Source organism: Sinohyriopsis cumingii, chromosome 3 (assembly GCF_028554795.1).
Source record: "Sinohyriopsis cumingii isolate HCF-2022 chromosome 3, ASM2855479v2, whole genome shotgun sequence".
In the NCBI taxonomy this organism is placed as follows: domain Eukaryota; kingdom Metazoa; phylum Mollusca; class Bivalvia; order Unionida; family Unionidae; genus Sinohyriopsis; species Sinohyriopsis cumingii.
Genome location: NC_142963.1, coordinates 74846010 through 74865319, shown reverse-complemented (window position 1 = coordinate 74865319; position 19310 = coordinate 74846010). Strand labels below are relative to the sequence as shown.

At 34.3% G+C, this 19310-nt stretch overlaps 1 protein-coding gene across 5 annotated transcripts; it reads left to right on the top strand.

Moving 5' to 3' along the window:
- The first annotated feature begins 413 nt into the window (after positions 1–413).
- On the top strand, positions 414–18452 carry LOC149803123 (uncharacterized). Of its 5 annotated transcripts, XM_089952737.1 has the most exons (8): positions 414–552; positions 905–1341; positions 1582–1845; positions 9143–9453; positions 10572–10613; positions 11141–11188; positions 13433–13488; positions 15647–18452. In XM_089952737.1, the coding sequence occupies exons 4-8, from the start codon at positions 9207–9209 to the stop codon at positions 15671–15673; spliced, it is 420 nt and encodes a 139-aa protein (XP_089808863.1). In that variant the 5' UTR covers positions 414–552; positions 905–1341; positions 1582–1845; positions 9143–9206; the 3' UTR covers positions 15674–18452. The 5 variants fall into 5 exon arrangements, with proteins under 5 accessions (XP_089808863.1, XP_089808862.1, XP_089808860.1 ...); XM_089952736.1 differs by having other exon boundaries at positions 905–1845; positions 9148–9453; XM_089952734.1 differs by lacking the exons at positions 414–552; positions 905–1341; positions 1582–1845 and adding an exon at positions 1853–2859 and having other exon boundaries at positions 9148–9453.
- Positions 18453–19310: the final 858 nt, after the last annotated feature.

The window sequence follows — 19310 nt, the reverse complement described above, 5'->3', positions numbered from 1 at the left end:
CTATTAATAATGTGTGCGTTTAATGCAAAATCTATAATGTTATTTTCAGTGGCGTCACTAGAGGGGTACGGGGTCTGCGGACCGCACCGGGTGACACCATCGGAGGGGGTGACCCCAGAATGACATTACTAAGGATTCTGTATGGTCTGTTACAGAAGGAGGTCCATCGGAGTGATACCATGAGTTACCGCATTGGGTGACACCAACCTTAATGACGCCTCTGGTTATTTTTAAAGTGTGATGAGTATTTACCTATTGTTTGTTTACTTTTTTCTTTCGCGTTTCTATGTTTACGATCCGGTAAAGACTAAAAATTTAAAGCATGTATATGTCGACCTATATTAAACCGCGAATAAAACTGTATGGCAGACGCTATAAAAATACGATACACCTATATCTGGTATTCTCTTTGAGTTGAATAGCGCGGGTCGGGAACGTGCTCACTGAAATCTATTTTGGTTCCTTTCTAAGGCACATTCAAAACAAAAAATGGTTTTCCTTAAATGTATCGATTTCCTCCTCGGAGGAGCAGATTGCTCGTGAACTGTCCAGGTAAGACTGCATTATTTTAAAATCCTTTATGTACAATCTGTGTACAAGAACAGAGTTTAAACTTGAAATCTAACCAAGACCGTGTTCACCAGTCATAGCTAATACTGGTAAACATATGCGCTTTTAACTTGATCAAAAGTATGTACAAAATAGCGTAATTATTTAACTTAAAGTTAAGCATATTTGTGAAGAAGAAAAAAATTGTTTTCATTTATTTATTTATTTAATTATTTTCAAATGCATGATCGAGTAAAGAATAATGTGTGTCATAGTAAATATATGGATCATTTAAACGATTGTATACAGTCTACATTTGAAAAACAATGCATTAATAAAGCTGCATTCCTTTCAGATTTCGTTAGCTCGCAAAGAGCGATACTTGACTCAACATGGACTCAAACAATATCATAAGGACTGAGGAGCCAACTCTCGCGAACTGCCATATAGGCATACTAATAGTAGTGATGAAGTGACACTCTGCAACTTTGCAGACATGACGTTTTGACTTCAGCTACAGAATCACTTCGCAACCTCGACCTTTCCAAACGTCAATAAAAGCATATTTACCTCCAATGTGTAAAAACTGTATTAGAGCCATAGGGGCTGATACCTAGGAGAAATAAAGAATATGTGGTGGTTTGCACAGATTGTGTTTAAAATAAGCAAATTTATTATGGCAGCGACTGGTGAGCCACATGTAACGGTTAAGTCAACACTATCAACTTGAACAACGTTTGCTGTTATCCATATGAGTGTAAATAACCAGTACTACTACCTGGCCAAGGAACGGTATGTATCTAACAGTAGAGAGTGAAATAAACTTTGTTCAACTGCACATAACATAATATGAGATATTGTTTTGATTATTGATTTGATGTTAATCAATAGTTTCCGGTTGGGTGTGGTGCCAAGTAGTTTCTGTCTAAATTTAGAGTAGTTGTTTGTCTGTGCCTTTAACTGTGAAATATTCTAGACGGGGACTGATTTTTACCACGGAATGATGGAGAAGGAGTCATTCTTTATTTTCAGGTGCCTTTTATTGTGGTTGTAAAAGCAGTGCGGTGGAAGCGCAGAGGTACAGTAAGCATGAACTATGATAAAGAACTATGTTTTCGTTGATCTGGAAATGGAATCATGACCCCAGTAGGCTTTCATCCACTTTGATTAAAACAAAAACAGGCAAACAGCTGACACGTTGTAGTGTGTGTGTTGATGTACTATAATGGCACTATCACCCCTAGGAATCCTAGTGTCATTGGAAAGTTGGTGTGAATTCAGCTGGAAGAAACGCAGGTAGGAAATGTATATTAAAACAATTAATGATGGTTTAAAATGCTGTCAAGCAAACTCGTGCAAGAATTCGAGAATGTGATGCTGAGCAGGAATTCCCTTGAAATCTATTGATTCCTGACTTTGGTAGAGCGCAAAAACAAAAGTTTGAAAATGTGGCCACCACACCAGAAGTAACAATGTATCTTTAAAAATTAATCTCATGAGAATGAGACGTCTAAAACTTAAACCCAACTGAGATCTTATCATTTTAAATCTGCATAAAATATTTGGTTGCAATCCACCAATCATACCTTAAATTATACCGTGGGATACAATGTGTTGAGTGAGAGAAATCAGGGGCCATAACTCTTTTAAACCACGTTGTACACAACTAGAAATCGGTCTTTTAATATAAAGCTGCATAATATTTCGTTGAAGTTTAATGAACCTTGGTAGAGATATGCGGCAAAAACCTACTATGACAGAGACACACACAAGGATAGTTTCTATATATCCACAGCTGAACTTTGCTCCAGCTCCCTTCAAATTGCGTACGAAAGTGGAACCACTAAATCTACCGTACTAAGAACACGCCTGGTGCGGACTGCCACATGGCCAACAAGGAAGTGGAAGCTAGTTTGAATTAAACGGAGCCATCGTAGATACGGTTGCTTTTTTTGGACATTCTTGTCGCAACATAAACCTTGCCTTTCTTTCCTTATTTCATTTCTCTTCTAGTTTATATGAGAACGTTACGAAAGTATTCCATATTCTAATATCAAATGAGAAAAACGACCAGGAAGTGACAAGAAGGAATTTGAATGGGGTTTTCTTGCTAAATTAAGTGCACATGTAATGTTGTAATGACATAGGTAATATTTGTTACTAGTAAATATAGATCATATTAAACACTTCATCGACCTGTTCTGGACTGGATGGAATACTTCAAGCTGAGGTTTAACGGCATTATTATGTTCGGCAAGAATTTTTCATAAAACAACAGTCTTATGGTGAAACGTAATAACAGTTGCTAAGGTAAGCAACTCTCTCTCTCTCTCTCTCTCTCTCTCTCTCTCTCTTTGATACACAAAGGTACAATTCATGATACATGTAACGACGATTAAGATACACACCATTTACAGGTCACAATCCTAGTTACCGACATGAACCACCAGGAGCGGACAGGCTCCGTTAGAAATGACTATCATTGCCTTGCATAAACTAGATAACATAATAAAATGTAATTCTAACTGATTGTATCTTATAAATGTTTTTTTTTTGTAACATGTGCTGTAAAAACAGGTTGCCGATTATAGTACACATGCAAGTCACGTGTCTCAGTTCATTAAAAAAAAAATTATATAAAAACCACAGCTTCTGCGTCAAATAATAATATAAATACTGATAATGTTAGACTAGTATTATGAGGTCAAAATTATTCCCGGTGTAAAATATCAACATTTTTTACAATATCCACGGATGATAACCCTCTGGAACAAATCGCTCGAACGAAATTGTGCCGATATATATGTTTCACCGATGCAAATGCTAGTGGCGCTTTGTGATGTCATTCATTTACAGAAACCATGCGGATCGCTGAAGATTTTACCCAGGGTGTAGTTAGGATTCATTCATGGGATGTAATTAGAAAATTACCTACATATCGCTGGGGATTTATGTCTGGGTTGTAACTAGGAAAAATTGCCTATTTCATGTTTTATTATTTGTTTTGTATTACAAACCCCTGTGTTAAGTTTCGGAAAGGGGGGTGGGTGTCCAAGATATGTAATATGTGGGTAAATATGTATATAAAAAACGCGGGCATTTGCTATAGTAGTGGTTCTGTTTCTCATTATTTATCATTAACTGCAAGAAAAATGGAGCATTAAAAAGTCACATTTTTTGAAGATTCTACATACAAACTTCCAACCATATAAGTACTGAATTTCGCACAAGCACTATGCTAAGGATCTCATATTGGGATCTACGTTAATGAGTCTTGTAAACAAAACATAAACAAAGCCAATAGTGTTTGGATGTCTTTGTGTTGTGTATGTTTTAGTGACATTTTAAGCATGATACTATACATAGCAGCCAGTATATTTGATGGAGGAAAAAACCCAGGAAAACCCCGAGAAGAACCACCGACCCACAAGAAGCAACTGAGAGCCTTTCTCACCTTAGGCCATTCGTCCCCCCACCCAACCCTGTGGTTCCAATTTGGGCTGTCAAATAGTCTTTATCATACGATAGCATTTATAAGACCCGTTTCTTGTAATCTTATATTTCATAGTCGCCGAGAAGAGTCTCTTGACCAAATGTACAAACAGGACAGTCTTTTTCTTTTATGTATCTGTATTATATCGTGTTATAAACAAGAATGGTTAATAACGTCAGAGGATCGTATTTAATAAACCAGGAAGATAGACTCCATTCACAGCGGGGGAGCAAAGTACTGCGTATCGCTAACATTTTTTAAAATTTATTTCTAACCAAGCGGATAATACAGAACCAAATGATAATGCCAGCTTAATTCGTTTTGAACTTTAGGAAAGAATGAAAAGGAATATTGTCAAGTTTTCTTGTTAAATGTTTACTTTTACAAAAAGAGGGAGAGGACTGAACATTTTTTTAACAAACCTAGGGTATGTGCTATTTACATTTACGTTTCCGTTTACATTTTAATGATTCATTTCTTTTTCTTTCTTTTTTTTATTAAGGGAAATCGGTGTTAAGAAGACATTTCATAAACCAACTGATTTACCGAATTAATAGGCAATGGCGTCATATTGTAAGAGACCGACAATACTTTTTGTGGTAGCATGGGGTGTCTCTAATTTCTTAAGATAGGGAATTCCCGGGATATTCTCACGTAGAAATGCTTGGAGTATGGAATAATTTTGTGTGTTTTATATTTGATTAATGTTTCGCAATGTGTGGAATGCAATACCAGTCTACGGCTTAGAAAATTACTTTTATATTTCAATACGTGCTAAATAAGACAGTTCGATAGCTAGATAGGCGGAATTTATGTATCTCAAAGGGCCGGCACGATGTTTAAAATCAAATCGATAATAAGTAAACCGTTTGAAAAGAAGAAAAATAAAAACAACATAAAATGGCACAGGAATACAGTCGAGGTTACACAGTTCGTGGTAGTTCACAATTATTTTCAGCTCCTAAAAGGTTAATCCAAATATTTTTTTCTCTTTTCATTCTATCCTCTTTTGACCAGCAAAGGTTGTGCTGAAAGCCAACCACTCTCAAATGATATTAACTAGAGATGGACCTAAAGGATTTAGATGGATGTGTTATTTTTCCTCCTTCGTAGCATTTCGCATTTTTCTCTGACGTCGCATGTCGCATTTTGTTTCTCGAGTTCAAACAATTAATAATATTATCATATTTTACGCATGACATGAAAAACGCTCTTTGGTTTTAAAATTTCTACTTGTTCGTTGATAAGCCGTAACCAAAGTACACGTGTCAGACATTTCTCTTTGCATGCATATAACGAGAAGTTTGTCTAGCATCAGCCGAACGTTTATTGCAGTGTAAAAGGAACGGAACTATTAGTTATGCCCTGCTATGGATATTTATTCTCCTTAATGCCACAGATTTCCTTTATCTAAAGAGACAGACCATTTAATTTTTCAGGTGGGGAGGGGCAGGATTTTTTTTTCGAGCTTAGATAATTTTGAGGTCAATTATTTTGTCAATATAATGAATATAGTGGGTATCCGTTTATTTTTGTAAAATCAGAGCAAGATTATTTTCAAGCTATTTGAAACCCTGATATTTTTTCAAACAAACTCATAGCGTCGGTTCCTAACTTCCTTGATTTTTTTAAACCCCTGTCACATAGTAATGCTAAAAGCGATGAACAGGCTTCGTCAAATATTGTTCATTGTTGTCAATGCGGTGGATCCCCAATATCTGGGGCTTTATAATATACCCGATACTCCGTGGATGGAAACTACTCTTTGTTTTGTTTCCCTTTCGTGTTTTTGTTTTCCTTCTTTTTTCTTTCTTCTTCTTTTTTGTAACAAATGAAAGGGGGGGGGGAGTGCGTTCCGGATCACTGCCATCTCACCTCTGTCTGCTTGGGTTCGAGTCCAAGGCTCGGCTAGCGTGTGTACGTGGGAAAGCCTGCCAGTAGCTTCTCGTGGGTCGGTGGATCTTCCCTGAGTTTTCCAGGGTTCTTTCTCCACCAGTTATACTGGCCGCCATGTATAGCCTATCTTGTGCTGAAAATGGCTTTAAACCCTAGAACAACAACAACAATAACGACAATAAATGAAAGGTTTGAATTTCCTACAAGACTGCTCATGTGGCCTAAGTAGTTAGAGCGTCCGACTCAGATGCGTGAGGTCGCGTGTTCGAACCACAACTGGGTCATACCAAAGACGTATAAAAATGATAGAAGCAGCTGCCTCGCTTGGCGCTCAGCATTAAGAGCTTAGTGTTAGGACTGGTCAGCCTGGTGTCAGGATAATGTGACATGATGATACATGTCTGTGGCATGAAGCCCCAGTGCTAGACATCACTATAAACTGCCACATTGCAGACATCGTTGCGATATGACTGAAATTTTTTTAAAGCTGTGTTAAAATCCAAATCTCACACAATGACGCATATATATATATATATATATATATATATATATATATATATATATATATATATATATATATACCCATCCACCCCACATACACGTGCGCAAGTCCTTCAAATGGACTCTAATATCCAGATTATCTCCCTTTCCAAGATTTTTCCCTTGTAGGTTGTTGCATCGTAGAAGTCTACACTTTCCTTTCTAATGCTGCTTTAATTTTAATTGAAGAATGGTGCTCATTCATCATATAAAGAAATTCTTGTAATTCTTATTTTGAGTGTGTCCAAATGAAGAAAATAACATCAATAAAATTAACCTCGAAAATGGTAGCGTTTTAGCTTTACAAACATTTCTTCATCCGATTCAAGTACAGAAATGTCCTTCAAACATTTTCGTCGTGGCTGTGCCTTTTCTTTGAGATACTTGTTTTTATTAAAAATAACGTCGTTCTTTTCCACAGTACAGTGTTTAGGAGGTTTAATTGTACTCAATATTTTCAGAAAATCGCCGGTCTCTTTAAATATTTGAAAATTGTTTCTGAAACAAAGGGTCTAAATACAAAATACATAATCGGCGATAGATAGATTACAAAGATATAGGACCTTAGGTGAAAATTGTAACCATAGAAGCAGTAAGTATCTAGAAGAGTAATGTTCCAAAGTAATACGTAATTTCTGAAGAAGGTAATGTGTCGATTTTTACTCTGTATGAAAGATTTAAACTCCAAGGGAGTTTTCATTTACAATGAAGAACACAGCTACTGGCTGCTAACTACATGTCACTATACCATGTTCTTTAGGCAAACAGTTTGTAAGGCCTGTTTAAATCATATGAAACATAAATCGAATAATATATAATGTACGCTGTTATCTCTCTTTTTTTTAAAAAGTTCCGTAATGTTAAAGTTTTGTTGAGAAAGACGTGCTTATAAAGATACGTGTGTGTTACAACCGGCGGAATATTTTAAATCTTCAAACCTATAACTTCGAATAACATACAAACACACGCACACATGCACATACACACGGATACATTCTCATCTCTGTTATTTCGGCATCTAGACTACCTAGCTCAGATGTGCTGATGAATTGAGAGCGAGTAGGAGCAAGTGCGTATGCCAGTGAGTGAATGAGTGAGTCAGCCAAGCGAACAAGTCAGCAATTAAAACTATGTAGTAGATCAGTAAGTGAACATGGTATGGTGGTGCTTATAGCTAAATACGCACTAGCAACACATGGTTGATACCAGAGGCTGAGTAAGTTTGATGATGCTATTTGGATTGTCGTCGCTTGTCACTAGAATCCGGCATGTACGACCATTTGATTGATTGATTGTATAAATAAGTACCGTACATTGTCACGTGAAATTGATTTTCCAAAAGAATCTTCAAATGATTAATTGGGATATATATATATATATATATATATATATATATATATATATATATATATATATATATATATATATATATATATATATATATATATATATATATAAAGTTCCTCCCTAAAAATGACATACAAACAGATAATCGTATAATGCTACGACAACCACATTTGATCCACTCTATATATGATCCTTTTCATACGGAATAGATTAGATGAAACATATATTATTTTAGTACAATAAGAATAGATGTCACAGATGATATTTTAGTGCAATAGATGGCAGAGATGCTATTTTAATACAGTAGATTGCAAGGATGCTATTTAGTACAACATACAGCACAGATGATATTTTAGCACAATAGATGGCACATATTGTATATTTTAGTACAATAGATGTCACACATGCTATTTTAGCACAATAGATGGCAGAGATGCTATTTTAATACAATTGATTGCAAGGATGCTATTTCAGTACAACAGACAGCACAGATGATATTTCAGCACAATAGATGGCACATATATTATATTTTAGTACAATAGATGGCACAGAAGCTATATGAGTACAATAGACAGCAAAGATACTATTTTAGTACAATAGATGGCACAGATGCTATTTTAGTGCAATAGATTGCAAGGATGTTATTTTAGTACAATTGATGGCACAGGTGCTATTTTAGTACAATAAGAATACTTCCTTGCATCATCTTATCGCAATAAGAACACTTCCTTTTTTATTTTAAAGATAACACGTGTAATATCTTAGTGCAAAAAGAATAGTTCATTGTTCCTTTTTTGTCAATAATTTTAAAATAATCTACTAAGTTAGTCATCTAAGGGTGAATTAATTGGAAAAAGATTGTGTAGAGAATTACACAACTTGTTTCCAGTATGAACCTACATCGTACAATTAAATTTTTCATGGAATACAAGTTTTCATGGACTTCGTCGTACGAACTACGAATTGAAGAATCCAACTAATATGAGTTTCCAATAACTTAAGATCAATGAAAATATAACTTTTTCGCAGAAATCACGAACAAGATTAATTCATGGTAAGTCTTAATTATATTCAGAACAAAGTTCACATTGGCTTTAAAATAGTACAGTTGAGTAATGGTGCTTGCTTGATTAAAGGTTTTTATTTATATCGTATGTTGTTTACAAGGAAGTTTAAGAATGCAACCTATTACGATGATTTTGAAATAGAACAGTAAATAAAATATACCTGTTTCGATTTTCATTTTCTACTCATCTTGTGTGCAATCCACAAGGGAAAAAAGCGACATTATGATACAGACTTATTTTCTTTATCAAGTACAGGCCGATTGAGATCTTAATTTTGACGTTAGATTGAGGTCATTCGATTACCAGCATCATCAATGGCCTGCAGTGAACCTGACTATGAAGATGAACTAAAACGGGCATTGGAGACTCTTATTACTTTCAGTGCCTACATGGAGAAAGCCAAGTTGGATCCGGAAAAATATCCCATTTCGGAACAATTCATGAACAGATACACAAGCCTTATTAAGGAAATGATTCACAAAGCTAGGGATGCTGAAAACAACTGTAGAGAGTATCTCATCGCTTGTCAACCATCACTTTTACGACCCAATCCTGGTCGAGGCAAGTAAAACTAAATTTTGTATTATTACTAATATAGCTGTTACATGATGGTATCTGTGTGCATGTGTGATTTGGGGGGAGGGATCAAGGTGGAGGGAATATGGGTGCCATTTAACATAGCTCAACACACAAAATTGGGGTGGGGGTGGGGTAATGTGAGGTAATCAGGGTGAAATTTCTCCAAGATGAAAACACACACAAACTTTAACATGATATGATTGTAAAATAATTATCTACGTGCTTTCCCCTTTTGAAATGAACACTGCAATTTGACCATCTTGGTCAGATCCCTGAGGAACATATCAATTGAATATGTGAATTAGTGCAAAAGGAAAATTTGTACATTTCCAAAAGTGTTGGCACAATCTACACCGACAGGATTATTACTGACCCGATTTTATTTTTTGGCTAATTTTAAAAATCTAATGGCAGTTCAAAGACATAACGCACATACGGACGGACGGTATACAATATCGTACAGAAGTGTGGTGATAAAAAGAAATTAATGAAAATAATGCTCTCGGTAGAAGAAAAAAACAGATTTCGATCCAGTCAAAAATGAATATCTGTTATCCGCAATCATGATTTTCTAACTAATTAATGATAAGTTTACAAACTCTGACACTAATTTCAATCAAAGTAACTATTTGGCCTCTAAAAATACATGATCTGCAAAATGGGCACAATATACAGGATTGATTAACTAAACTAACTTCGTCCTTTCCTGGCACGGGGATGTAGAGATACGGTGATTCTTTCCAAAAAGCAAGTGGATTTTGTATAATGGTAGCCCAATATTTAATTTTTTTTTAAAACTCAGCATCATTTATCTGTTATGAAAATATTATGAAATCATAATCAACCATTCCTCTTTCATCAGTGTAGAAATATGGAGCTTTTACAACTGCAGTGACCAGGGCAAATTGTAATTATTATGGCAGCAAACCATGACGAGTACGGTGCCAATTTATGTTAAGAAATACCGTTATAAGAATGGGATAGCACTTAACATCAGGTAAATTTATGAAGCCGAATGCAAGTCTTAATACCAAAATCTAAACTATTCAATATCAGAAAAAGTCTTTAATTTTCAAATGCCTGGATTTGTTGTATTTCAGTTCCCCAAAAAGACTCTAAAGATTTGTTTATAGCTCAGCCTGGTGAGTATATATATATATATATATATATATATATATATATATATATATATATATATATATATATATATATATATATATATATATATATATATATATATAGTGAAAAATTAAATAGCTTTAAATTTCTTGTCAGCATATTTGAAGTAGTGTGAACAATTAATTATAACAGCATCTGTAACCGCATTGCACATTGCATAAAGATTTTCCATTTGAATTTTATTAGTTGTTTTGTTTTGTTTTTTGTTTCCTTTTATTTCTTTTTTGTAGCAGACATCGAGAAAAGTATCTTACCCTGCCTAAAATGTATGTGTATGTGTGTTTCAAAATTTCAAACAAACCCATGATACTTTTTACACTTTTGCTAGATTGGTCTACTAGTCCATTTTACAGAAAGGTAATTTGTTTCACTTTCAGTAAAAACAAACTGAATAGATGGACTGATGAGTTACGACTTGATGGCTTAGCGGTTTTATTTTCGTAGTATATATGCATTCTTGCGTAACTAAATATCCATTCTTTATCTGCAGACAACGATGAAGACAACTCCAATCCCACAGACAGCGGTATCGGCTCTGGTATGTAGCAAGGACAATGTTGTTTTTGAAAATTAAATACTGTTGACTCTTTGTGTAATTGTTTTATTTAGGATTCAAATGAAACTCTTCTCTATTGATTATGCTTATCATGCCGGCTTTAGGGCAAGGCGAACGAGGCAACAGCCTTGGTCCCCGCGCTTTCAGGAAATCAAATCCACAGTGCAATTTGTTTGCTCGGGACCCCGCTCATCGCTATTGCCGCCTTGGGCCCCGCATGCTGCCTTGAGCACCACACATCCTAGGGCCGGGCATGATGCTCATAGATTTCAATTCTATAGAAAAAGACCTTTCAACCTAGACGGATGTTGAGAATTAAAAATTGCATTTAGCTCCCATTTCTAGGCATGACGCCATGACACACCTGTATTTAATAATGGTAATATATATATATATATATATATATATATATATATATATATATATATATATATATATATATATATATATATATATATATATATATATATATATATATATATATATATATAAGGTGCATAAATAAAATGTATATACTTCTCCTTTGATAAAATATGCATGTTCAATAAATATCGTACTTCAGCTTTGCTCCGGTCCTAAAAAAGCAATCGTATTTGTTAGTATATAATCATTAATGAATTTCATGCTCCTCTAATCAGAGAAACATAATTCTTTATATTCTATCTCACTTTCTCTATCATTCTCTCTCTCTCTCTCTCTCTCTCTCTCTCTCTCTCTCTCTCTCTCTCTCATATGCCATCGAAAATGAAGACTAATTTTTTTTTTACTGGACATGTTCTGACGCTTTTTCCAAGCTTTTAATCTTTTTTTTTTAGTAGCGTTGACACCTTCCAATTGGTGTAGGGAAGGAAATCGGTAAATCAGCCCATTATACTGGATGTTTAGACCTGTTTAATTATGAGTTGACCTTAAGTGGACCTTCTTCCTGGAAACCAACACTACATATATGGGGAATATTACAAGATTATCTTTAATGTAGTGTATTTATTTCTAACTGATGCATTGAATGATTTTTAAACTGCCGCATTTCTTTGTCGCGTAGCAAGTATGTCAACCTGAGACTGATAAAATATACATGCATTGGGATTCGAGTAATTGTTTTGTTTCATTTTATTGATCCAACTTGTGGTCCTTGTCATGTTACACATTACACCTAAAGTAGAATGGTTTGCTTTTCTAATAAGATGTAGACTGAAACTCAGGAAAGAAGACCAGTCTCTGTATTGTTTAAGTGTGTCAAGAATGAAACTCAAGAATGACCTCCAAGAATGAGATCAAAATACGCGGAGGAAATCAATATGATCGAAATTTACAAGGTTAATATAGGAAACCGAAATTTAGAAAATTCCGAGAGTTCTACGAGTCTAACTTTATTTTGATGAAAGTTATGATATCTCAAAGTTTTTTATTTTGATTTTGAGCTGAGTTCTGCTTAGAACGGTACAGGAATACATGGGCAAGAAACGTAAGCATGCAAGACTTGCAATCAGCTCTAAGCATGGTAATATCCAAGAGCAATAGCATGGTAGTATCCCAGAATAACAGCATGGTAGTATCCAAGAGTAACAGCATGGTAGTTCCCATACAAACCTCAAAACCTCTACTTGTCATGGCTTCGACATCGCTGCACACCCTCATGCTCATACAAGGTTGCCCCACTCATACAAACACGGGATTGCTTTACTTTGCGAACGTGGATTATTATTATTACTATTGTTATCATTGTCATTATTATTAACATTATTATCATTATTATTATTATTATTATTATGTGTTGCAATTGAATTAATATCCGAAATTGTAAGCTTTAAGATTATCACTGCAAATTTTACATCAAACCCCACCCCATCAAGATTATTGCCTTTACTCGCCCTTTGTTCCTAATATCTGGGTAAATATAAAAGTAGAAATGATTGTGTGCTTGGTCAATTTTATTTAGATCAGGGAGATAGGCCCACGTCGATTTTGGTACCGAAAGTGAAAAATTCAACGCCATGTTATTGAAAAGTACGGAAGCAATAAAGATTATTTTTCACTGCATTGTCATAAATATCCGTAGAATGACCTTTGACCCGTCTTAAAGGGTTATCATTATTCCATGTTGTGGTATATATTTTAACGTCACACTGTAAAATTACCACATCTGAGTAGTGGGTGTATTGCAACTAGAATTAGTCAATAGTAAAGCATTATTTTAGCTGATATTTGTAAATTTTCCATCTTCAGCAATTATCGCAGAAGAATCAGGAGAAGCAGAAGTGACGGAAGTCTCAAGGTCGACGGTAATATTGTAGATTTGAAATTCTTAATACCAAGGTTCTTTGTTGAGCAATAGTTTCTGTTATTTAAAAAAATCTTTAAATTGACAAAAAAGCCAAAATAACAAATTTAATTTTACATTTGGAGTATTATTCAGCTAGCTTAACTCTGTAACCTTTGAACAGCTTTCTCATTGAAGGGTAAAGTTAACTCATGTACAAATTTGACCAATCAAACGCCTTGATACTAATTACCGAAAACCAACTTGCCCACTGATTTCACAATTCTTCCCTCCGAATTATTTGCAAAATACTTTGGGGTTACTAAGTGTTTAGTTTGGGATTTGATTCTCAAAACAAACGAAATTTGGGTGTATTATGTAATCATGTTCATTTTTGTGTTAGTGCTACTTTTTGAGTTTCGCAGAAATAGTAATTCTTACAAAAGTTACTCCTACGCAGTCTTTATGTTGTGTGCAATACTTACATTGAGATCATATGTAAGGGTCCATTGCATGGACTGACGCAACAACGACTGAAATTTGTCAGCACACCATCTCGGCGTAGATAAACTAGGAAACAATAATAGATTGTAACACTATGCGTTGTTACTGGAATTATTAAAGGTCTACCATTTACTCGAGTAAAAGGACATATTCGACAAATTGTTCCAAAGTTATATGTTACATTTTTTTATTTAATCGTTTGTCATTCATTCGTTCGTTCAGTGATCCGAGTGTCAGACGGATACGTAAAATGTATTAAAGTTCTATCAATTGTGTTATCATATTGGTACTAGATCAACACTTTGTTATTAACATGGAGCCCGTAAAATCATTTTAAATTCTTTCATTAGAGTATTTAGATATTCCTGACACAGGAGTAAGCCCATATTTGTATGTCTTGACATGTTATTTTGGAGTTCATTAAATTCAGCACTAATATTTTCATCAATTCCATTTGAAAATAGTATTTGGAAATCAAATCCGTTTTATATGCAAGTTCGATGTTTGTTATCTTTCGGAAAGGGGGAGGTCTGGAGATATTATTAGAATATGAAGAACGGGTACTTATGCATCTCTTAGTGTACACAGGAGTGATCAAGGATGCAAAAGGAAAATGCCTATATCAAAGATCGTTAAAGTAACATCTTTAGCAGAGAGAAATATGCTTCTAGTAATTTCTCTAGTATTTGATCAGTTATCTTTGTTTTACTTATTGAAGTAATTTCAGAATTGCAATGAAGTATTTTCGAATATATCGTTCTCTGCGCATACTCATGATATAACATCCATGCCTTGTCAGCCATTGTTTTGAATGGATGGAGCTCGATATTGTGCACATATATCAGATACCTGACATTTGAAATATCACATATCAGAACTCTAATCTAAGCTCGTGTATTGAAATATATCAGCTGGGAAATATCATAAGAAACTCGAGGAACCATTGGATAATTAAGGACTAGCGTTTCCAGGAGTGATTGGATAATTAAGGACTAGCGTTTCCAGGAGTGATTGGATAATTAAGGACTAGCGTTTCCAGGAGTCATTGAATAATAAAGGACTAGCGTTTCCAGGAGTCATTGGATAATAAAGGACTAGCTTTTCCAGTAGTCACTGGATAATAAAGAACTAGCGTTTCCAGGTGTCATTGGAAAATAAAGGATTAATGATTCCAGCTGTGTGATTGAAAAATCAAAATTTCACGCGCTCCGAAATTTAAAAATGTAATGAAACCTTTTGTTAATGCCTTACAAATTACTACCAGTTACCAGGAAAACCAAACCGCTGATATTGAATCGATACAATTAAGTGATGATTCATAAGTGGAATAGTACAACTTAGATGAAATAAAAAATTAAGGATTACCTCTTGCTTACGATTTAAACACGACATACGTTGATTCAGATTAGAGCTGTCTGAAATCAAACACGTAATATATGCATGACGTGGGAATTGACAAATTATAAAAAAAGATCTAACAAAATAAAAACACATTTCATTTGGAACGAAAAACTTCTGAATTGTTCACAGTTAATTGTTAGCGGCCAGTAAATATAACATAATCGTGAGACTGAAAATAAATTTTAAAAACATGGCTATATAAATTACGTTTATATGTTTAGTTTTTCTTCTAAAACTAATTAATAGTAACTCTATATGTTTTACTTAACTTACAGGTGATTACAAGGGAATCCGAGGCATGAAGTTGCACCTTCCGGTAGAACTTGTTAGCACGTCTTCCATGACAACCACAGCAATGAAACAGCTCGTAGAATATATTTAATCCTTGATGGAAGTCATGACAATATTTCTATGAATGAATGAGCTGAAGCTACATAAGATTTCATTTATTACCACTATATGTTTTAATCTATGTAAATAGTAAGAGGTGACTAAAATGAACACGTGTTCCTGATCGTGAACATATTTTCATTATTCATCTCATTAGATTATTTAAATTGCATGGGATGGCTCAAGGGAACAAATATTCATGGCCGTGAGTACACTTTGTTATGTATATTTAATCTGCATTGTTTATTAGCTAGGTTTGTTTTGTTTTTGTTTTTTAAATTTATTTCATTATTTCCTATTGTAATATAACATTGTATGTGCGACTTAACCTTGTCCAAAATTAAGTTTATTTTCAACTTGACCTGAAGTACTGATTTTTTTAAAAACATTAGTAAGCAACAAATACATTCCTAAATTGTTCTCTATGTGTGTGGGTTTAATAATATTATAATTATTAATAGAAGTAAAAATATTTATTTGGGTCCGGGTCAAGGTTACTGGGAACCCCTGGTGGACCTGACATAATCTAGGCTATATCAAACTCAAATTTGATCAAACTTTGATGTATATGATTCGGTCACATAGTTTTGATACTGGAAAAGATCTGGACAAAGGTATTCATTTACTATTGTTTGCTGTTTGTGAATCAGTTCAAGAATCTTTAGGATTCAGTCCCTTTGAACTAGTTCTTGGAGATAATGTGCGAGGACCATTGAAGGTGTTAAAAGATAAACGTCTTTCAAATGAAGAGACATTAATTAATATTCTCGAGTATGTTTCCAATTTCAAGTACATGTTGTAAAGGACTTGTGAGGTTGCAAGAAGTAATCTGCACTCTACTCGGTGAAAAATAAAATTAAGGTATGATACAAAATACAAAGAATAGGAGTAGTCAGCCTGGTGATAGAGTCCTGGCTCTCTTGCCCAGACCACAAAATCCTCTTCAGACTAAGTACTATGGTCCTTAAACAGCTGAAAAGAAAGTAAGTGAATTAGATTATATCATCAATACTCCCGGTAGGCGAAAACAAAAACAACTTTGTCACATAAATATGTAGAAGAGTATGTTGATAGGGATAGCCAAGTTAATCATGCAATCAATTTATTTGTACCTGTCCCACACAGTGAGGATTGAAGCGATGAATGTTATTGGGCTGTAGTGACTTTGGAGTAACCAGTCTTAAGAATTCAGAAATTGTGGATAATCTGGACAAGAAACTTTCACATCTACAACAACAAAAAAAGAATGAACTAGAACAGCTGTTACTTGAATATGAGCACCTATTTCCAGATGTTGCTACAAGAAAAACTAAAATCTACCATGACGTGGAAATTGTAAATTCCGCACCTGTGAAACAGCATCCACACAGGATGATCCCTCTCAGACAAGAATGACTGAGAAAAATAAATTCTGCATTTGCTGGAGAATGATTCTATAGAACCGAGTAAAAGTGACCGGAGTTCGCCACGTATACTTGTACCGAAATGAGATAATACTTTCCGCATGTGCACAGACTTTAGAAAGGTAAACACTGTGACTAAAACAGATTTATTTCCACTGCCAAAAAATCGATGACCGCATTGACGAACTTGGAAATGCAAAAATGTCACCAAATTTGACCGTTTGAAACGATTCTGGCTATTTCCACTGACGGAAGGGCAACGGAAATTGAGGCGTTAGTGACTCCAGATGGACTTAATACAAGGTGATGCCGTTTGGGGTGAAAAGTTTGTCTTGTACGTATCAACGTTTAATGAACATTATTGCATCTGGTTTAGATAATTGCGGTTCTTACATCGATAATATCATCTACAACGACACATGGGAAGATCACCCAGAGACAATTCAGAAATTCTATGTCAGACTCACTGATGCTAATTTCACAATTTAGTTAATCCAAAAGTGAGTTTTGTTGCGCTTCTGTTACATTTCTTGGACATGTCGTCGAGCATGGACAAGTTAAAACTATAGAGGCTAAGGCAATGGTTATCTCTGTATTCCCTGTGCCTTTAATTTAAAAAAAAAAACTGATGCGATTTTTTGGGTATGGCTGGATACTATCGGAAATTTTGTTCCAATTTTTCCATTATTGCTGCATCCCAGACAAATTTGTTGATCAGGAATACCAAGTTTCTTTGTCTGAAAAATGTCAGGAGGCTTTTGATAAGTTAAAGGTCATACTTAAAAGTGCACCGTTCCTTCAGTTCCAAATTAAAGTCAATCATTTAACATGTCTCTTGATGAAAGCGATGTTTGAGTTGGTGAAGGTTTGATTCAAGAAGACAAAATTAGTGTAGATCATCCAGTTTATTATTTTTCTAACAAATTAAATAAGAACCAGAGAATCGAGAAGGAATGTTTGGCTTTGATATTGGTATTGCAATACTTTGATGTCTATATTAGTTCAGCTCCTTCTCCGATTATTGTGTTTAGGGATCACAACTCCCTTACTTGCATTGGCAAGATGAAAAGAAAAAAAACAGAGATTATTAAAATAGAGTTTGGTGTAGCAGTAATACAATATTAACATTAGGCATTTTAAGATTAAAAGTACAATTTAATAGAAGATACACTTTGACTTGTATAGTAATATTATATTTTCATGTATACTTTGTGTCATTAGTAAGATTTCATCTAATGTAATTATTTATTACATGTATATTAGACTAATAGTAAAAAAAATAACTGCATTTATCTTTCTTTTGCTTTACTAGGGGAAGTGTTATGTATTTTTAATTTGCATTGTTTGTAAGTTTATTTTTAAAAACAAAATTATTTCATTATATGCTATTGTAATGTAATATTATCTTCTAAACTTAACCTTGTCCAAAATTAAGTCTCTTTCTAATAGACCTGAATTATTGACTTTTATATGCAATTGACGAACTAATACATAGCTAAAATATTTTCTGTGTATGGGTTAATTTTATTATCATTATTAATGGAAGTAAACCTATTTGGATCTGGGTCAAGGTAATTGGGATTTCCATGGCGGACTTGACATAGTCCAGCCTATATATTATAATTTTAGTAACAGATATTCTAACGATAACTAACATTTTATTTTGTAAACATTAAGAAGTTTCTAGAAAGTTGTTTTCAATGAGATAATATTTTTCTTTTAGAAAATGCTAATTTTGACCTGAGGTCAAGTAGAGGACGATTCTTGACATTGGGAAAATTATTCATTCGTGCTTTAACATCCGAGCAGGATCTAGTTATTGTTGTTTACAGTATCTGATTTGGAATTATTCAGACAATTTCTTCTCTGAAAATACAAAGGTGCTCTGATAATATTCTTGGAAATAGAGATTGGAATTTGTACTCAAATTTTAAAATAAGGATTTCTTCTTGGATTGCAGTATTGTGATGCAAAAAAATACTGCTGGCACATCAATACTTTACAAGCCATCACAGACACGTCAACACTTTCAGTGTTTGATTTAATTTTGGTTTCTACTAAGGTTTATTTAGAACTTTTATTATTAGGACTTGTGTCTGTAATTCTTAGATTATTTTGGGATTTAATTCTTTCTTTTTTCACTTTG